The following is a 21,776-nucleotide window of genomic DNA, read 5'->3' as shown; positions in this document are numbered from 1 at the left end:
CGCGTCCGGAGCCTGTGCTCCGCAACGGGAGAGGCCGTAACAGTGAGAGGCCCGCATACCGCAAAAATAAATAAATAAATAAAAACGTTTCCCGACTAACTCAAACATTTCCCCCACTCTTCTGAACAGCAGCATGGTAAGAGAAAACAAAGGAACACCAGTTCCCAAATCTAATCTCCCTACACATATGTGCCAGAGGCCAAGGAGGCCAGGATTAGATAACCCTTCCACCTGCAGGGAAGAGGTTTTCTCTTTCTCCTTGGGCAGCTAGAAAAGAAGCCCATTTATGTTAAAAAGAGAGAAAACTTTCCACTATAAGCACTTCTTTGCAGCCCCACCCTCCTAGTAGGGGCTCTTTCCATAGAACCAGCTTCCAAAGGAGATGGGGTGAGTGATCACATGAACAGAAAAGCGAGAGAAAAGCTACTGTAAATAAAACCATTAGGAGAGCCTGGCAAGCCCCAGCCACCCACACAGCTCAGAAGCTCATTAAGACTGGATGCAGTTCAGCCCCATTTCTACCTTCTCTGCTTTGTGTTAATCTCCTTTCCACCACACACCACTGCTTTCTCTCTGCTCTATTACCATACCTTATAGCAACATACAGGAGGGGAATCCTCTTAGCCACTCTGCGCCTTGCAGAACAGTCTCCTGCTTTTCAATAAGGGAACTTCCAAACGATTTAACCGCCCCCAGTGGAGGGATTGTTGGAAAAGATCAGAGCTTGGAAGGGACCCCGAGAAAGGTAGATGCTCTGCCCCTGAGCGGTGGCAGCTTAGAATGTTACTGCTCTCAAGCGACAATGGCCTGGCTCTAACAGAGGCCTCTGCCCACTGTCCGAGTGCCAACCAGACAATCCTCTTTCCTTTCCCCACACCCATTAGCCCAAAGCAAGATACCTCGCATATGGAAGACTTGGATCCGGATTTGGTCCTGGACATGAAGACACTCAGGAGTCTCATCACCACCAGGTGGACCTCATTCAGGGCACTGCGTTCGTTCTTCTTGGAGACGTCCTGGGGACAGAGGCGGAGCCGAGAAGACCACACTTACTTTAACCTTGAGGTGTCCTCTCAACAAGATTGCCTCACTTGGACTCAGAGACAAAACAAGCTCCAATGTACCTGTGGTCTATATGTGGATGATCTAGAGTCTGATACACCTAGGAAGCCATGTTAAGATACAAACAACCAGTTCACTGTTTTCACCCTGTGGAGCTACAAAAGGTCTATGAGGGCAGGGACTTGGTCTTGTTCCTCATTTATAGCCAGAGCCAAAAGTATGCCAGGGCCAAAGCAGGCACTAAAAACGTTTCTGATGAATCAACACAACTGGAGCCCCCAGTGGAGGGTCACCCCTTGAAACTAGGTGAAGTTCCTCTAAGAGAGGAATGAAAAACTGAAAACTGATCTCAGCCAATCCCTGCCTCTCACACAGTATGACTCTCAAATTTCACCTTCTTATCCATGCCCAGTTCAGCAATAAGCTGGGAGAGCAGGTTGTCCAGGGCCCCCTTGTCTTTCTCATCTTCTCCATCCAGATCTGTAGTAAGCATCAGAATGACCTGGACGTCAACAGAGAGATAAAACATGAAAGCCAATTCCCTAAAGAACAACAATTCTAAACACAAGGTGTTTCAGAAGAAATCCCAGTCTTCCTGACTGCCCCGTCAATCATAACAATAATCCATGAAAAGGTTCTCTAAGTCCTAAGGTAACCAAAGTTGAAGTGTCCAGAGTCAGAAGAGTCAAATTATGGCATATGCTACCCTTGGCATCACAGAAAATGTTCTGCAAAAAGTCTGCAAAACTAACTGACTAGCCTGCACTATACTATATCCAACCAAAGTGGCTTAAGACATGGCACTGTGGTATTCTAATTAAAGAACAATTTTGCCTAAGACGAAGGCAGCTAGTGGGAGAACAGCTATCAGATGACACTCTACTACTAATATTAATAAAGAGTTACTAGGGCTTCCCTGGTGGCGCAGTGGCTGAGAGTCCGCCTGCCAATGCAGGGGACACAGGTTCGTGCCCCGGTCTGGGAAGATCCCACGGTCTGGGCCCGTGAGCCATGGCCGCTGAGCCTGCGTGTCCGGAGCCTGTGCTCCGCAACAGGAGAGGCCACAACAATGAGAGGCCCGCGTACCGCAAAAAAAAAAAAGAGTTACTAGACACTAAGAATCTCTGGAGCAGGGCTTCCCTGGTGGCGCAGTGGTTGAGAGTCTGCCTGCCGATGCAGGGGACATGGGTTCGTGCCCCGGGCCGGGAAGATCCCACATGCCGCGGAGCGGCTGGACCCGTGAGCCATGGCCGCTAAGCCTGCACGTCCGGAGCCTGTGCTCCGCAACAGGAGAGGCCACAACAGTGAGAGGCCCGCGTACCGCTAAGAAAGGAAAAGAAAAAGAATCTCTGGAGCAGACTTTTGTTCCTGGCTCTGTCAATAACTAGCTGGATGGCTGTAGAAAATTTTTAATCTCATTCTCTGATCCTCGGCCTTCTCATCTATAAAATGAAGGGCTATAACTTGCAATTCAAAATTACATCCATTATTCTATGAGCTAATACCAAACCAAGTCTTACATAGCCTCAGAAGGAGAGCTGTGAGCATGCTTAAGGATGGTCCAACTCTGATGTGACAGACCCAAGTGAACTGAGGGATACCTGCATGTATGGAATGGCCCGGACACCTCCAACACTTCGTAACTGGGGCAAAGTTTGCAGTAGTCTCTCCAACAGCATCAGACGGACCATGTGCAGCCTAAAAGACCAGGGAAAATACATGAAACATGAGCTAACACACAAACACTAACCAGCTGAATATAGTTCTTTCCTCCTACCACTGACGTAAATAAGGAAGCTACTTCTTAGGAACAATCCTAGCATTAAAAAAAAAACTGTTAAGACATGCCTTTGGTGTACCAGCAACATAGAAGGAAAAATCTCACTCTGTTAAAGTGGAGCAAAACTATTCCAAGATACAACTGATGGTACTGAAAACTTACTACAGGAAAGTTAAAATATTTCTCAAGCAACCAGGTCCTAGCTGTTCTCACTATTCAAACCAAACCTTCAATAGTAAGCTCTACGGCTTTTCCCAACACATGGCCCTATTCTGCCTCCAGGCATTATTTTCTGGAATTCTCCCGTCTACAAATTTTACATCATCCAATCGTATAGTGACCTAGCCCTTTTTTCTTGCTTCCCAAGTCCTTACGAAGGCCAGTCACTGCTTTGCCCTCTCACAGCTTAGTCATCATTTTTCCTAGTATAAAACTCAACCTCAGCATCAATACTAGAACCGTGAGTTCTCCCATATATGCAGTTGGCCACTACCTAGGCTTCTTCATCTGCAGATATACAGCTGGGCTTCTGTAGTATAACAAATGTGTGTTTCTGGATCTCTAGTGAATATGCTGATTCAAGACGACCAATATGAACATTAATTAGGGTCTTGTCAACAAGTGGGGTGGCAGTCTCACCTAACACAATCTTACACAGATTAACAGTGCATTTGCTAAATCAATTAATGGATTCACTCTCAAAATTAATAAACCATTTTGCTTCATTTTACTTCACGTGTGTAAGAAACCACACGCCTTCGTATTTTTTAAGTGTGATTTTCATGCATTCCATATCCTAGCAGGTATCCACAGTATTTTCAGTATAATAAAAGTCTGAATGAAAATAGAGTCTTGAATAATAAATGACAATTGTTCTAAAAAGAACTTGAAGGAATGAGCTAAACCACCTTCAGAATATAGTAATACACAAAAGCCCAGGCATGCATCTTCAAATAATTACACCAGCTGTGTGAGGACTACAAATGAATAAAATTGCTCAGGAACAGATAAGGTACAAGTGATGAAAGGTGAGATGACAGCAGCAGCTTAATACTTTTAGGATAAAACATAACAAGTTCTGAGATGGATTAAAATCCTCAGATTTGGAGAACGTGCATGTGAATATACACAGAAAGGAAAGAGCCAACGTAATGAGTAGAGTCTGGATCTGGACCAAGATCATGCCAGATTACTGACTTTTCAAACTCTTAAGACACTAGTACTCTTGCCACTTAACAAAAAAATTAAACAGTGTACCAAAGTTACAATTCCCTCCTCGTGACAAAGTAAAACCAATTCAGTTATTCTATTATTTAAAACAATAAGTTACTTAACAATTCTTTAACTAACTTATTCCTGAAAAATACAGTTAACTTAAAACAACTTTAGAGAATTTCATTAGCAATATGGCTAGGTTACCTAAATTGACCCTCCAGCTAAAAACAAATGAAAATCCTAAAAAGATATAAAAACATTTTCGAAATAATGAGTCTCAAGAAATTTCAAAGGATCGAAATCACATAGTATGTTCCCCAACCACAGTAAATTAAACTGTCAATCAATACTAGAAAAATAATTAGAAAATCCCCAAATGTTTGGAAATTTGGCAACACATTTCTAAATAGCCCATGGGCCAAAGACTAAATTACAAAAGAATTTAGAAAACATTTTGAACTGAACAGCAATGAAAATACAATGTATAAAAATATGTGAGCTCCAGCCAAAGCAATGTTAAAGGGAATTTTAGAGAGAAATATATAGCTTCAAATATGTATTGAAAAAGAAAGGTTTAAAATCAGTGATTTAACCTTCCATCTTACAACGCTAAAAAAAAAAAAAACAGAAAATTATCCCCCCCCCCGCCAAAAATTAAGATACTAAAACAAAAAAGTTAGTAAGAAGAGAAAGGAAATAATCAAGAGTGGAAATGAAACAGAAAGTAGGCATACAACAGAGAAAAATCAAAGCCAAATGTTGGTTCTTTGTAAATAAAATTGGTAACTTCTAGCAAGACTGACTTTTTTGGGGAAAAATATTTGTTACCCATACTAGAAATGAAAAAAGGTATATCACTACAAATCCTACAGACATTAAAAGGATGATAAGGTATATTATGAACAACTTTATGCCAGTAAAATGAATGAATTCCTTGAAAAGCACAACATATCAAAATTAACACGTGAAGAAACAGTAATAATTCTGTGTCATTTAAAGAATGAATCTATAGTTGAAAGTCTTCCCTTAAAGAAAGTCTTCCCTTAGAGACCCAGGTGACTTCACAGCTAAATTTTTCCAAGAATTCAGATGAAATAAAACCAATCTTACACAAACTCTTGTAGAGAACAGAGAAATGGGAAACATGTCCTCACTTACTTTATGAGGCCAGAATAACATGAACACCGTTACCTGACAAAAACACTTCAAAGAAGAAAAATTACAGGCCTAAATAAAATATCAGCAAATCAAACCCAGTGATGCAAAGGGTAAGACATCACGATAAGGTGTCCCCAGAAGGTTGGTTTTATAATGGAAAGTATCAATTACTGTAATTTACAACCTTAAACAGAATAAAGGAGAAAAACATATAATCAACTAAGCACCACAAAAGCAACTGGAAAGCTTCAAAAGCCAACCCAAGATAAAATATCTCCCAGCAAACTACTAACAAAACTTAATTTGATAAAGAATATCCTAGAAGGGCTTCCCTGGTGGCGCAGTGGTTGAGAGTCTGCCTGCCGATGCAGGGGACACGGGTTCGTGCCCCAGTCCGGGAAGATCCCACATGCCGCGGAGCGGCTGGGCCCGTGAGCCATGGCCGCTGAGCCTGCGCGTCCGGAGCCTGTGCTCCGCAACGGGAGAGGTCACAACAGTGAGAGAGGCCCGCGTACCACACACACACAAAAAAATATAAACATACATACATACATACATACATACATACATACATAAATAAAAAGAATATCCTAGGAAACCTTCCAGTTAACATCACACTTCACGGTAAAATAGGAAACCTTTTCTCCTGTGTCTGGGAATGAGGTAAGGATTTCCACCATCACTACTTCTCTCCTACCCAATACAATAAGGCAAGAGAAAACAGTTAAAAAGTGTAAAGATTGAAGGGAAAAAAGTTGCATGTCATTATTTACAGGAGACAAGATTGTTCATGCAGAATCTGTGATAAGAATTAATCTAATTACCAAACCCATAATTAGGGTTAATCTAATTATCAAAACCGATGATGGTAATTAGAATTCAAGTGAATTTAGAAAGGTCACAGAATACAAGGTCAAAATAAAAGCAATAATGAGCTCACCAGCAATCAAGAAATTATTAGGCCAGGAAATGAGTGAAGACAGAAATCCAGAGGGGTAAGCAGAGCCCTGAGACTGATTTCAGGGCATCCGAAAACTTGAGGCTATGATGCTCTAAAGGCAACTTGTACAACAGGGTGCTAGGACCTTACAAGGCGTCTGGACTAGGAAAAGACGCCTAGAATCTGCCCCAAGTGAGGAGAGTCTTCTAAGAGAATCTCATAAAAAAACACAGAAGGCTACACCCTGAGTTTCAAAGTAAACAAATATACCACTTCCCCCCGTACCACTTTTTCCCCATCCAGGAGTCTGTAAAAAAAATTAGCTGACTCAAATCCTGACGCTGAGACAAAAGGAGGAAAAAAAGAATCAGCTGCTGAAATATAGTCTACTCTATGTATCTTTTTCCTTTTGGTTAACACTTTTTGTGTCCTATTTAAGAAATCTTTGCCCACCCTAAGTTATGAAGATATTTTGTCTTCTAAAACCAGTACGGTGTTACCTTTTGTGTTTAAACCCATAGCAACTGATTTTTGTGCATGATCAGGTCAAGACTCATTTTATTCCATATTAATTTCCAACCAACCTATTGCCATTGATTGAAAAGACCATCTTTCTTCCACTGTATAGAAGTCTCATCCGTGTCATAAATCAGGTGACCATGTATGTGTGAATCTGTTTCTGAACCCGTCTGTTTCGTTAATTTATTTTGTCTATCCTTGCACCAATATCCCACTGTCTTACTGAGCACAGCTTTATAAGCTACAGTTGTGTGGTCCTCTAATCTTGTGGGTTTTCTTCTATATTGCCTTAGCTAATCTTAGTCCCTTGCTCTTCCAAATAAATGTTAGGATCAGCTTGTCAGTTTTGACACATATATAAAGCCAGCTAAGATTTGTGACTGGGATTATACTGAACCTGTATCAATGTTAAGACAATTGTTATCTTTATAATAATGAGTCTTTCAATCCATAACATGGTATATCCCTTCATTTATTTAGACCTTCTTTCATTTCTCTCAATTAGCTTTTATAGTTTTCAGTGTAGAAGTGTTATATATCTTCCAAACCTATAACTATGTATTTGATGTTTTCTGATGTCACTCAGATAAATCTTAGGAAACTATAAATAACTAAGCACAGGAATTTAAAAAAGAAAGAAAAGAGATATTAAGATACATGAAGAGAATATGACGGTCTAACATCTACTGAAGTCCCAGAAAGAGAAATAACAGAAAATGAGGCAGAAGCAACGCCCAATGAGATTAATGAATGAGATATTGGAATGAGATTAATGAATGAGAAGTTTCTAGAATTAATAAAAGACACTAACCCAAACATTCAAGCAGAACAAATGTAAAGAAATCCATCCTAAACCTATCCTAGTAAAGCTACAAGTAACAGTGACAAGATAAAGACCTTAAAAGCAGCAGTAAAGACACTGTTTTCAAAGAAGCAATAATTGTAACAGCAGGTGACATCTCATTGGCAATAACAATGGATACCATTTTCAATTCTGGGAGGATAAAACCATCAACACAAAATTGTGTACCCATCAAAAATACATCCACAAAATGTACGCTAAATAAAGACATTTCCAGACTAACAAAACCTGAGATTTTGAAACCAGGGGACCTCCCCTAAAGGAAAATCTAAATGACATACTTCAAGAAGGAAATTATCCTAGATGGAAGGTCTGAGATGCACAAAGAAAACATGGGCATAGAAAGTGGTAAACATGTGAGCAAATCTAAACAGACACTGACTATGTAAATTATATAAAAGAGCAGTAATATCTTGAAAGCTTTAAAAAGACTTTTCTGAAAACACACAAATATAATTGCTTAAATTGATAAGAATGAGCAAAGTATTCTAAGGTACTCATTCAGGAAGAAGATATAGCTCTTAGTTAACTTTAGTTTTGGTTAAGTAGGCATGTTGAAGTGATTAGTATAACTACTGAAAGACTGGAAACAGAGGGAACGACCTCCAAACTTGCCAAGTTGGGGCAGGGGGGAATGAGAAAAGAGCAAATCAACCCACAAGAGGGCTACAAAGAAAAAGAAACACAGAAACAAGCAGAACAAATAAGAAGCACAAAATAAATTCAAATATATCAGTAATTAACATTAGTTATAAACGAACTTAACTGTTCTAATTAAAAAGCAAAGGTAGACTGGATGAAAAATATTTTGAAAAATAAACTTCAAAGAACCAAAAATCACAAAGATCACATTATCTGAACACATGGAATTAACCTAGAAATCACATGAAGAGGAAAAATAAAAGATTAAGTAGAAAATGCCTTTTAGGTTAAGCAGTTAAGAAACAAATCCCATCAAAATATCATCAGTTAACTGAGCCAGAGGTCATCTTCCCCAAAGGGATGCTGCAAGAGTTTAAGTGGAAGGACACAGGGAATAGAGGAAACACTCACTGATGCTCTCCCAAAATGTCTCCGATGCCTGACTGTTCAGTTACCTCTTTTTCTGATAGAAATCATTCAGTTCAAAATACTGATTTCTGCACTAATGCAATAACTACGGGCCTCACCAAATTTAACAAACATTGCATCACGAGTATATTCTTGGGTTTCTTTTCTTCCTCCTCTTCTATTTCTCTAGTCACCTCTTGGTTAAGAATACATTCCTCCACCAATCCAGTAGCAAACACCACCAGAATTTCTTCAGGGGCCTGGATTAGGATTTTATGGATTACTTTCAATACGCCAAATGCCCCACCACTGGTATTTCTAGTCATAAACTTGTATTTGCTGTTTGGTCTCTCTATTACCTAATAAACGTGCTGAACAAGCAGTTATTTCTAGTATTTACTTAATCACTATCACTTCTGAGCCCAGAATAGTGTCACTTTTAAAGAGAATGCTACAAAATGAGTGTACGGTTAATGATGAAACAAGAAAGATTTGACTAAGGAGGATACGTGTTTTTACGACAATCCCTTTACTAAGGGATATAAGGGGGGCCCTACGCGAAGAACCACTTTCTATTCTCTCTGCAATTGATTTGATGAAATTCTAATTAGGACCAGAAGACAGACCTAGAACACTTCCTAAGGTTTTTACACTGTTTCACGAGTCTATTACCTTTACATTTCAAAAGAAGTAAACTGTTATCACCACTCCACCTCCTGCAACTGATCCATCATCCTACCCCTGAAACGTGCTCCCCGAGGAAAGCCTCTTGAGTGCAAGTGGCCAGCTCCTGACCTGTTGCTAGCGTGGACATCTCCTTCCCCTTCCCCTTCTCCTTCTCCCTCGGAGCCATCTCCTTCCTGATGTCCGGTGGTGGTGCTGATGGCGCCAGTGCTTGAACTGACACTTCCTGGTCCAGCCGGATGCCCCTCTGCTGTGGCATCACCATAAGCACTGCTCCGGCCAGATACTAGAGGGAAATGGTTTAAAAAGTGCAAATCAACTCCCAAAGCACGGTGGAATCCAGTGCATTCTGAAGTCAGCAATTACCTGACTGGTAGCTTTAGAAAATTTTTTTCTTCTGTGTGAAGGTCAATAAGGATTGAATTCACGATTTCGGCCCCACAGGACTAAATGACTAAATGACTCTCTGGGTACCCAAAGAACAGAAGATCCACCCACAAGAACAATTAATCTCAACTGTGGATAAATTTCCATCTCATACTCCAGAAGAAACATATACTGATTTGGGAATCTCAAAATTATCAGCTACTCTGTATCTCTTCCACAAAAAATTTTCATATCCAATTTTTAAGCAGAGACTGATTTTTGAGATCAAACCAAAATGGCCTGTCATGCTTCCTCATTCTAGAATCCCAACCCCCCCCCAGCTAGTACAGATGCCCTGCTATATTAATATACCAGATCATTAACAATGGGACTGCCCAAAATCTCTTCCCCAACAGAAGCAGCAAAAACCACCGTAGGACTGATTTCAAAGTCACACCATAATTGTTTTCACTTAATCATGATTTGGGATTATGTATGCCATTTCTTTCTTCCACTAACAGATAATTAAACTTCCCCTTGCTGAAACCAATCCTAGGGCCCAGGCAGGGATTTCTATTTGGTCCCCACCCTCTCTGCCCAAGGATACCAGGACCTCCAGCCGCATTACCACTGTGCTCGCCAGCCACCGAGTCCACTGCACTTCCCCCGCTCTCCGAGCCCACACTGCCACCGTGGTCAGCAGGGGAGGTCCGAAGGGTGGAACCATCAGTTGCTGCTGTGCTGCCCTCGTCGTCTGAGGCTGGAGCTGAGAGAGTAACGAGAGCTGTTACACGTAAAAACCCCTCTTCGGGGCAAAAGCATCAAACTACATAGTGCAGAAGACACCATGCAGTTTATACATCCTGTTGTCAAAGAAAAAAGGGGAGGATTTGCTTTGCTGGTTAATCGCTAACAGGAACAAACACTGTACATGGTGCATTGCAAACAGTACTTAGACAGAAGTGAAAACCCAGTTCACTGGGCATTTCCTTCGCTGTGACATCACAGTGCAAGTAAAACAGTGCAGAGATTCAAGAAGAATCTGTGACATGGACACTCAGTTTTCTAGCTAAAATGCTTCACGGTCACCATAGTCTAGGTGTTACTGACACCTGCTGAGATTGGAAAATAGCCATTACCATTCAAAAGCACAGATTCTGAATTTTCATGAGATTTGTTTTGCCATCAATTTATGCTTATGCTAGGAAATCACTTATCACGAGCTCTCAAATCAACCCTGTCTGTTTTTTTAATCAGATGGTCCAGAGGGGAGCTCATTCGGAAATTTCAAACTTCCTAATCGTCCTCATCAGATGCTAATAACGAAGCAAGGAAATTCCCCAGAGACAGCCACAGCATCCAGGATCAGGGCTGAGCTGAGACAGGAGGAAAGTGCTGGATGAGACACATGGGGGAGAAAAGCCAAGACAGCCACAGAGCGCAGCAGGAACATAACTGGTACAGCACAACAGTGACCCCCAAGCCTGAAATGACAGCAACTAAGGAGACTAAGAAAAGCAACAAGCCATGACAGCAGGCGAGAGGGGACAGCCCGTTTCTCCCTTTCTTATCTATCCAAGATAAAACGCCCAAAACAAAAAAACAAAGAAAAAAAAAGAAACGAATACAGGGACACATCAGTCTGAAAACTCTCAATCAACCCTTAAATTACTCAGGGGCCGATTTTCCAGTAGATTGTTCAGATGTCCCATCCTCCTCCATTTGGTCCAACTCTCCGCTCAGGACATATTTTTTTTCTTATCAGATTAGGAAAAGTGATTGAAAGTACACACAAAATGAGGTCTGAAGATTTCCTATGCATTTGAATTGTCCATAAAAACCCTACCCACCAAGCTCAGATCCCACGCTGACCTGAAGTGTAACTCAGCTTCTTGTAGCTTCACTTTTATTTGCAAACGAAGAGAAAAAAGTTAAAAGGTTTGAGCTCCATTTCTCGTCTCCCTTTTGAAACTGTCTAAAATGTTAGAACTCTGGTGAAGAACCCTGAAAGCTGTGATTTAAGCTCTAAAGCCGATCAACCTGCAAGCTGTTCTCTTGGCCTTTCCTTGGGGAATTAGCTGAAGCCAGGCAGCATGCAAAGTGTAGGGAAGCAGAGCCATGAATGCCTTTGCCAAGCTGCATCACTATGCCTTCCACACCCGCATTTCTGAAGCAAAGGCACAAGCAGGAAGTCCAGGATGGCCTGTCAAAGCAGCTGCCCATTACACTCTCACAGCGTTGGAAACGAGGCCTAAGGGTCCTGGGGCCCTGAGCCGCGCTCCTTGCTGTGGACAGTTACCTGATGCTGTGGTGTCAGAGAGGGTTCCTGCGTCCAGAGAGGAAGAGCTGGGTGCCTGGCCGGACAGCCCCAGGCTCTGCAGGCCCAGGGCACTGCTGCTGCTGCCTGGGAAACAAGTGGAGAGTGAGCACAGCATCCCCTCCAGACCCCATCCACAGCGCCGCTTGGCCACCTGCTGCCCTCAGGAGTCTAAACTCACCAGCGTGTGACCCCCTTTGGCCTAGAGGAAGGTACTCAACAGCCATTGCTGTCCACCCACCAAATTTAGTTACAGAGATGGTGGAAGCCTTCCTTCAGCTCAGGCAGGACACAGGCTGGAGGAATCTAACAGATTTGGGAGGAAACAATCCAAAAGACCAAACTAACAGCAACTATGAGATTGGCTCCCAGACTAAAAATCCCACCGTGATCCCTCTCACTCTCCACCTGTATCTCTGAACAGCTCTCACCCAGATCAACCTCTCCCCAAATCTGGGGACGAGCTAAGTCAGCTGGATATCAGTAACTGCCAAACCCTCTTTCCTGTGCAAGGCCAATGGGCCACTGTGTTCCTGGCATTGCCTTCTACCTTGCTGGTCCTGCTGCAGGCTCAGGGCAATGGCTAGTTCAACCATAGTCTCGTCATCTGCATCAGGCGGGATGTCCAGCATGGGGGGGAAGCCCTCTGCGCCTGCCAGCAGGGCCTCCAGGGGAGAGGGGTTGCCATTGTTGACATTTTCAGCTGTCTCCAGGACCATCGACTCAGACTGCAGAGAGAAAGCTCTGTCAGTGTCCCGTGGTAAACGGCAGCTTGTGGAAGTACACTGAATAAGAGCTAGAGGAGAGTTCTGAGGCTCCTCCTCCCCTCTCCTGCTGCCAGAGACTCACCACCATCTCAAAATCTCCATGGTCCACCTCACTCTGTTCCTGGCTTTCCTGACGGATGTGACCACCATTCGGGATCCCTGACGACTGCATTTTCTCATCTGCGTCATCATCGTCATCATCATCCTTGTCTCCTGAGTCAGAGAAACCCCAGTCACCTGAGGGTGCTTGCTCTTTCCTCCCTCGGCGAGTGGTAAGATAAGCTATTACACAGCAAACAAAAACCAAGACAAGCAAGCTACCAGCTAGTGCCCTGTGCTTTAGAGATAAATTCCAGGGAGCCGTGCCTGGCCTTGTTCTCCTGCTTCCTGGACCTAGCAGGATCTGGGAAGGTGGGGCTGGCAGTGACAGCCTGCTCCACTTAGGAGAAGTCTTTTCCAGCTGATGAAGGAAAACAGAAACAAAAACCCTTGGATTCCATAAAGCAGAAAAATCTAAGACCAGCAGGTCCCATGAGCTTGTGCCAACCCTCAGGAGACCCTGGACAAGACAGGGAAAATAATACAATTGCGATGTTTCTCTATTATCTGTCACAGCAGCTTGGAGTGTTATCTTACTTTTCTTCCCCCAAAACAACTGGGTCAGTGAGATTTTCACACTACATAATCATTAAGAGAAGAACCAACTGTGATGTGAAACCATCGAATGAAAGCTGGTTCTTTCAGCACAGCACTACAGGTCCTACCCGGACCAGCTTCTGTATGAAGGGGAAAAGCCTTCTAAAAAGGGAGAAGCCCAGGTCCTAATTATCAGAAAAGGATGGAGACCTTGCCTTCCACTCAATGGGCTGAAAAAGTATGTGGATATGACCTTAACTGGAAACATAAGCTATCCGGACTCTAGCTTCTCCACAGAGAAAAGATGCACAAACCGTTGCCTGACTCATCAAAAGCTTAAGATGAATGATACTCGAGGAAGGTTGTCTGAAGGTCGTGAAGCCGCATGCGCTCCTCTAAACCTGCACCGGACCGCACAGTAGCCCCAGCCACTAGTTACAATGTGGCTAGTCCACGTGGAGATGTGATGTTAGTGTAAACAGTATGCACTAGATTTTTTTATTATTGGAGTATAATTGCTTTACAATGTTGTTAGTTTCTGCTATACGATGAAGTGAATCAGCTGTATGTATACCTATATCCCCTCCCTCTAGGACCTCCCTCCCACCCACCGCCCCACACTAGATTTTTAAGACAGTACAAAAAACATTAAGAATGGAAAATACTTTACTAATAATTTTTTATATTAATTATGCGTTGAAATATTTTTGATATATTGAATTATCAGTAAGTTAATTTCAAATATTTCTTTACTCTCTATCATGTGACTAAAATAAAATTTTAAACTATGTATGTGACTTTCATTGGAAATTTAACTTCTGAGCTAAACCAAGTAACCAGAGTTACACAATATGCTACTGCTAAGATTTAGACAATTGATAGAACTGCTTTTCCTAAAATGTTAAATGCTATGTCCTTGACTTGTATCCAAGTGTATCAAGAGGGAAATCTCTTGTGAAATTTGCTGTCAATCTTATTGTAGGTAAGTCCCCTGAAGACACTACCCATTAGGCAACAAAATGGACCCTTAATGTAAGAGCTTTCATGCGGGGAAATTTTTCATTTCCTGAAAAATGGTGGGTTTTTTCTTTAGTCACTGTGATTTCTGAACTGTTCTCATTTTATTTTCACTCTGGCTTTTGGGAAGCTTTCAGCCAAAAATACGATCTTCACTTAACAACCATGTAGGACTTTGTGATGTAGATTTTATGTTCTTGGCTTGGTTTTACTACTGTACCTTTATTTTCCCCTGGCCTCGATTTTCCTTCTTTTTATTCTACTTACCATGCGTTTTTTATACACCACCTTCAATTCTTCATGGAATAAGGCGGCGTAAAACAATGGATACATAACCAGAAGTCTCCAGGGCCTTGGTCAACATGAGCAGCACGTCCTAGTGCTTTATTTCCCTTCTCCCCCCGCCGCACTTGCACAAGCCTAAACCCAGACCTCACATTACCCATTGGAGTGTTGCTTCGAGGGGAGGAGGGCAACGTCACATGTCTCCGCTTGTTCCTCGGCCTTAGGACTCGAATTAGAGCTTGTTTACAAGAGAAGCTCACAGCAGGATCCTGAGGTTGAAAGGAAACCATCATTCTTAGGTTTTAATATTATTCATGAAACTGCCTATAAACACTTTCCTTTCTTGGACAATCACATGCACGTGGAAGATCTGCCTGCTCTCACCTGCAACCTGCTGAATCAGGTCAGCAGTTAAGCCCATTTCCCTGACCTGGCATATAGAAGCCCCATATGCTACATTCTTGTATCTTAGTTCCTGGTAATAGACTGGCAGGTCATTTGGCCCGGAAGTCCCTTTGGCTGTCTACAAATTGGTTTTGGCTTTTCATCAGATGATCAGGCTCACTTAGCTCTGTTATAAAATCAGTACTTCCAACACTAGCTTCTATGCCAGAGTCACTGGAAATAGATCTTGATGATGTTCCTTCAGGTACTCATTTAATTAATACTTACTTAGCATTAACTATGAAGCAACCATCAGCATATTCCCTGGGGACTCAGCACTGAATAAAACAAACCAAGTCCATTCCCTTTTCAAACCCTTCTTTCCATGGAATGAGTAAGATGTTAAAGGTTTTACTGATATGTAAAATTCTTAATTCCCATTACACCCTCCTTTAAGTCTGTTTTATTTCATTAATTAGCAAACTTATAAAAAAAATTTTTCCAGACATTCCCAGATAAGGATTATCTGGGGTTGTAATGATACGTACAGGACAGAGTAGCATCTGCATGTATATCTTGGATGCTGTATTAATACAGTCCAGCTCACAGGTACAGTAGCCATGGATAATGTCTACCAGAGCATTAACGGTAGCTTCAATATGAGTTAGGCCTAAAGGGGAGAAATAGATGGTGAAAAAACTTCTAACTACTTGACAGTCAAAGACAAAAGTACAAATTCTTATGCCCACGTAAAGGTCAAGCTAACAAGAAAACGACAAGCACACACAGCAAAACAACACACACACGTAGAATGTAGGCTGTAGGCATTGTTTGTGATTTGTTTTATTAATAGTCTCCTAAATCTCCCAAACTGTCTCCAAAAGCCTTTCCAAATATCCTGCACCACGGAAATAAATAGGTGTCTACCCTCTATGGATATCAAGAGACAGGGCAGAGAAATGTGAAGAGCTGAGCAGAGTCTGAATGTTCCCTACTATCTCCAAACCTTAGGTGATAAAGATGACCCTAACAGGCCTTTTGGGTTTACTGCCCAAGCAATGTCCAAACACAAATGAGTAACAGGGGTCCTTCTACTTTTCTAGATTGCTATTCAGAACCTTATTACTCTTCCACCTAAAAACCTTAGTGTGAAAAGTCAGATACCAAAGGCAGCAGTAGCTTATAAATAAAATAATTCTCTAGTATGATGTTTTTTGGGGTTTGTTTTAAATAAATAAATTTGCTTATTTATTTGTTTGTTTATGGCTGCACTGGGTCCTTGTTGCTGCGTGCGGGCTTTCTCTCGTTGCGGCGAGTGGGCTTCTCATTGCGGTGGCTTCTCTTGTTGCGAAGCATGCTCTCTAGGTGCGCGGGCTTCAGTAGTTGAGGCACACGGGCTCAGTAGTTGTGGCTCGCAGGCTCTAGAGCACAGGCTCAGCAGTTGTGGCGCACGGGCTTAGTTGCTCCGTGGCATGTGGGATTTTCCCGGACCAGGGATCAAACCCGTGCCCCCTGCACTGGCAGGCGGATTCTTAACTACTGCGCCACCAGGGTAGCCCCCTCAAAGACTTTTTTAAAAACAATTATAAATACCACTAAGGGCACACGCACGCACACACTTCTTTATGTGAAGTATTCAATCCGACATGAGAGATACAAGAAAGTCCTACTTCTCTGCTACACTGCTAAATTCCTCTATCAGGAACACTGATCTCACAGGCTTCTGTTTCCTAAATATTCACTAAATATCCACTCTGGAAGAGACAGATGATGAAGGCTAAAGGTGAAGAGTTCAATCTGTTCCAAGAAAAAACTTACATCAGGCTTCACTATCAAGTATCCCTTTTAACATGATACCTGGCAGGCAGGCAGGTGCCAAGAAGGCATTCTTGGGTTTGGATGCATGGAGTTTCCAGAAGTGGTTCACCAGCTGGGTGATGAAACTACAGCAGTCTCCCTCCAACTGCTTCTGAGGTTCTCTCCCCTCATCCGCTCCTTCTAAGCAGGAGGAAAAAAAATTATTAACGATGGTAAATCTAAGATGGAATTTAATTTGTTTTAAGGTTAACTCAGGTCAAGGAAGCTTGCCTGGGGAGGGAGTTTCAAGTGGGGCCCCAGTCAATATGCCAACTATCCCTAGACTCCAGCAGGCACATCTAGGAAAAAAACAGTCTGGGAAAGGAATATCACAGAAAACATTGTATGTTAGAATTAAGTAGAAGGGGAGCATTCAGGAGCTTACAGCAGATTCAGAGATCTCAGGCGCAACTGTTCAACTTCTAAAAGCTAGGGGAACATCTGCAATTTTCTAGAATGATTCGTGAATTACAGTATTAGAGGAGGAACAGGATGATGACAGCATATGGAAATATGTAAATAACAGAACTGTAAAGGCATCAATAAGCTCTATTTGATGAAAGCAAAGCAGGTTTGGTACCCAGCCAATGTGAGGAGAGAGGAGGAAATAGAATCAAGCACTGAGAAAGGCTACAGATATTAATAAAATACTGGCAAAAGTACAGCACGAAAGCGAAAGACATGATCCTATTACTTTCAAGCAACCAGGGCACAAGCTTAACTTTACCCTGAAGATCTTAAAGAAGTAGTAAATTCAGAGACAGATTATATCTGATGTCCAGAGCACTAAATAAACTCAAGAGTAATCCAAGGGGTAAGTACTGGAAACAGTATTTACTTAGAACGATACAATTCTAATGTCAAAAGCCCTTCAAGATATAAAGACAAGAGAGTAAAATCCCTGTCTCAGAGCATGATGTCAGTCAGAAGCCAGTGAGAACAAGAAGATGAGAGAGTAAAGAAGGTGGTGTAGCAAGCAGATTTCAGGACCACGGCCATACAGGCCAAGTTCACCTGTTTCCATCTGGGGCAGCTTTGACTCCGTAAAGTGGACAAGGTTATTAGGGCGCATGATGGCAATGGAGCGAGCTGTGATCACCAGCCTCTGGAAGACCTCAGGGTCCAAATCCTTGCCTTCTTTGCTGGATGTGTTGAGACACTGCACAGCTTTGCTCAGCAAGGCCTGATCCTACAACAAAAGAATCACAGAGGATGAACCAAAAGCAAGGAAGGCCTGGGCACTAAAGCACAGAGGAGAGGGGAACCGACAGATCATCAGGCTGGCTACCTCCTCTCAAGAGAACAGGTTAATTACCATTGACTACCTGGAACAAACCTTCAAAGCAGCCCAACACAGTTCAACTTCTTCATATAATAAAACACTAAAGACACTTAAAAAAAAAAAAAATCAAAAGCCATGAAATCAGTACCAAAGTATGATAGGAAAACTAGAAATACCAGCCAATTCTCCAGAGCTACATACAACATCCCAGATCTCCTCCCTATGGAAGTCATTTCTTCGCAGGTTCATACCAAAACTATGTTTCCAAAAGCGCCTTTCCTTGACAGGTTCAGCAGGTTAGCTCGCACTTCTCAGCTCTCTGGGTCGGAGGCACCAAGGCATCTGGGCTGGCGGCTTCCTCCTCACGGATCTGAACTGTCAACAGTCTCTCCCATTTTTAGAAACTGGCCTAACTTACTGCCTTCAGTCGCTATTTACTTTTACAGGTAAGACCCTCTCTCCCCAGATTTCCCCCTCAGTCTCTCCAACAACCACTTATCACAAGCAAGTACACCTCACTGAGGGCTGTGGCACAGCTGCAGGAGTGGAAACACCAGGAGCCCTGACCTCCTGAGTGACTTCCCGCCCCACTCTTCCAGTGAGCAGCCACCCCTCCTCAAGCATCCCTCCCCTCCCTTCCTTAAATCTTCCTGATCCTATTAGATAACAGAAAAAAATGAATGCAAACCAGTGGCCCATTACTGGCTTGTCCTCATTTTGAGTGACAGTTATTAATTTCTCAGGAGAAACTTTACGATGTGTGGGTCTAATCTCAACGCTCTCCTCTCCCCACCTTACTTTGCTACGCCTTTGCTTTACATCCAAAAAGCCAACTTGCTTGATTCCCTGTCAGTACCACAACTTACGCTTTGACAGAAGGCACCCCTGATTACCTTGTGGCTGTGATAGGCTGAGCGGCTGGTGTGCAGGCTGGCCAGAAGGCTCTTGGACTGCTGCTGGACACTGGCAGGCGCTGGCAGGGACAGCAGCAGAGTGGCCAGCTCCTGAGCTGCATTCTTGTTTCTCTCCTGATGCAGAAGACAGCAGGGTTGTCACTAACCCCACCAAATCCATGCAGGATAAACTGCCCACACGCTGCCCCCCACGCCTTCCTCCCTTCTCAGCCACCAGGACTAGGTTAGGCTCCACAGACCGCAAGGAGCAAAACAAAGAATTTCAGAAATTACAATCCTCCCACAATACAGGTAAAGAGAGTCCAAGGTCATGACTCCCAGAACAATGTTCTTTAATCAGAACATTGATTATTCATCCTATTGTACAAAACACTCTCACTATGGGTCCCCCAAAAGTAGGACATAAGGCCTTAAGCTGAAGACTCCCCTGGATCATCTTTGCAAATCAAGATTATGCCAAGAATGTTCTTTAGCTGCAAGGCTTTGAGGCCTCTGATGACTCCACTGACTTCCTGCCTCTTCAGAAAGCTCCCATGTGCTTTAAAAAAGTAACTTGGGGCTTCCCTGGTGGAGCAGTGGTTGAGAGTCCGCCTGCCGATGCAGGGGACACGGGTTCGTGCCCCGGTCCGGGAAGATCCCACATGCCGCGGAGCGGCTGGGCCCGTGAGCCATGGCCGCTGAGCCTGCGCGTCCAGAGCCTGTGCTCCGCAACGGGAGAGGCCACGGCAATGAGAGGCCCGCGTACCGCAAAAAAAAAAAAAAAAAAAAAAAGTAACTTGCCTTCTCGATGATTGGGCCAACAGCAAAGCAGCTTTCCAGGGCTTCTAAAGAACTCACAACCAGCCTAGGGAGACAGAAAAGTGGTGTGAGTACAACAACCCTTCTCTGCCTGGTGCTTCAGCCTGCAGACTACAGTCGTGAGGACCTTGGGGACAGCTAATGAATGCCAAACACAAAATCAAAGCACAATAAGACCTGCCACAGGCACCATGCATATCGTTTCCTTGTATTACAGGCCAGAAGAAACCTGGCTCCTGCTCGGAGATCAACCTGAGGCCATGTTCATAATCCGTAACTCAAAGACAGGGCTTTTCTTCCTCAAAGCGGATAAATGTGCTTCCTCCTGCTGCCTGTGGCAGGGATCCCTGAGAAGGGCTTAACAGTCTTGATGCAATGGGACCCGAAGCTCAGGTGCCCCACAGATCAGTAGGCAGAGGGGACACACAAAGGGAAAGGTTAAAACCATCTTCTTATACTGGGAGAGCTGGGGTTATATTTTACTTACACCTCCAAGAAAATGCACAAAGGCACTTCGTATGAGTTCCCCAAGTACGGAGAAGAGAACAAACTGTATTTTCAGGTGCACGCCAACTGCCAACGTTCAAAGGGTACTATAAAGCACCTTTAGGAAACTGGGCAATTTTCTCTAAGGGAAGGACAGGAAACCCAACCACTGAAGGGTACCAAGTGACACGCTCCCAAGGGCTCACTCCTGTGGGTTTAATGCAGCACAGTGAAAAGACCAACATCCTGAGGGCTGAAGCTCTGGACAGAGAGGGGAAAGTGTGGAGAAGGCAGCTGGAGAGAAAAAGGTCAAGGGGCAGAGGAAGGCAGTAAAGAGCCAGGAAAGAGAGACCTGGGACATAAAACCACGGTGGACAGAACAAGCTCTCTGGTGGCTTTTCAGACAGTAGAACTTTTCCACTGTCCCGGCGCCCCCTCCCCGCTTCTCATCCACTGTAGAGAGGGAGCAGGGAGGGATGGGGTGAGGAAGGGGACGCCAAGAGTCTGAAGCGGCCGACACCAAGCACGCACGTACAACCCTCCGCATTCTCCACTTTGACACGGGACAGCTCTGCAGCCATGCAATGACCAGAACAGAAAGAAGCAGGAGGACTTTTCCACAGAAGCGGAATCAACGCAAAGCCACGCCATCGGTTACACCGCTCTCTGACACACACTCGCTCGTGCAGAGAAAAGAAAGAGGGCATACTAACCGGTCCAGCTTGGTTAGGGACTCAGTTTCAGAACTTGGGGGAGAAGCAAAAGAAAAAAAAGGAAAAAAATGTGAAGCTCAGAGAAACCTGGAAATACATCCTAAGCAAACAATATAAGAATAGGGTGGGGGGCGGAAGAAAGAGAGAGAAAAGGGGTTGGGTGGGGAGGCTGCTGGCAGGAGGCCGTGATTCCAAGCCAGGCTATTCCTACGACTTACAATGTAGGAACTAAACGTCTTACATCCCGCATCTGCCACGGCAAACCAGCAGCTCCCTAGCGCAAAGAAGCCAAGCGCAATGCTTAAGAAGGCCACTGGGGGGAGCCTCAGGAGGCGCTGCACTCTGCTACAAGAGGCCTGGGACAGCCTCTTGCCAGCAGTGTCATTACCACATGGAACAGCTGCTGCAGAGGAACACGAGAAGACGACGAAATCGGAATGAAAGGGAAGATTCTCCCTGTGACTTCAGCAAGACTAGATCCTAATCTATAATACTGGCTTAAGCACCTTCTGGTCAGCAGCCTCTGGCTACTCCCAAGGGTACCTGAGCTTATTAAGAGAAGGGAAGGGACAGAAGGGTCCAGGCAGAGCCCTGGGAGTCAGATGGCTCTGAGCCGCCTCCAGGCCTTGTCGGCACACTAAGGAGACACTGAGTGAAATCCTGAAAAAATCACAGGCCAGACTT

The 21,776-nt window shown here is 43.6% G+C and overlaps 1 protein-coding gene across 7 annotated transcripts in view; it reads right to left on the bottom strand.

Moving 5' to 3' along the window:
* UBR4 (ubiquitin protein ligase E3 component n-recognin 4) overlaps window positions 1–21,776 on the bottom strand; it is a 125,837-nt gene that overhangs the window by 51,373 nt on the left and 52,688 nt on the right. The window contains exons 50-64 of one of the 7 annotated variants that reach the window (XM_029227494.1): window positions 19,876–19,939; window positions 19,075–19,209; window positions 17,914–18,088; window positions 17,131–17,214; window positions 16,900–17,040; window positions 15,591–15,712; window positions 14,816–14,927; window positions 12,803–12,933; window positions 12,504–12,681; window positions 11,936–12,040; window positions 10,265–10,420; window positions 9,382–9,556; window positions 2,664–2,760; window positions 1,457–1,564; window positions 900–1,016 (exon numbers count right to left, since the gene is read on the bottom strand). In XM_029227494.1, the coding sequence (XP_029083327.1) occupies window positions 900–1,016; window positions 1,457–1,564; window positions 2,664–2,760; window positions 9,382–9,556; window positions 10,265–10,420; window positions 11,936–12,040; window positions 12,504–12,681; window positions 12,803–12,933; window positions 14,816–14,927; window positions 15,591–15,712; window positions 16,900–17,040; window positions 17,131–17,214; window positions 17,914–18,088; window positions 19,075–19,209; window positions 19,876–19,939 (1,900 nt within the window). The remainder of the gene's footprint in view (window positions 1–899; window positions 1,017–1,456; window positions 1,565–2,663; window positions 2,761–9,381; window positions 9,557–10,264; window positions 10,421–11,935; window positions 12,041–12,503; window positions 12,682–12,802; window positions 12,934–14,815; window positions 14,928–15,590; window positions 15,713–16,899; window positions 17,041–17,130; window positions 17,215–17,913; window positions 18,089–19,074; window positions 19,210–19,875; window positions 19,940–21,776) is intronic. The other 6 variants (XM_029227495.1, XM_029227496.1, XM_029227501.1 and 3 more) reach the window with 6 other exon arrangements.

Source organism: Monodon monoceros, unplaced genomic scaffold (assembly GCF_005190385.1).
Source record: "Monodon monoceros isolate NGI ecotype Baffin Bay Population unplaced genomic scaffold, NGI_Narwhal_1 Super_Scaffold_18, whole genome shotgun sequence".
Classification (NCBI taxonomy): Eukaryota; Metazoa; Chordata; class Mammalia; order Artiodactyla; family Monodontidae; genus Monodon; species Monodon monoceros.
Note: the sequence above shows the minus strand (reverse complement) of the source record. Positions and strands in the feature narration are given on the sequence as shown.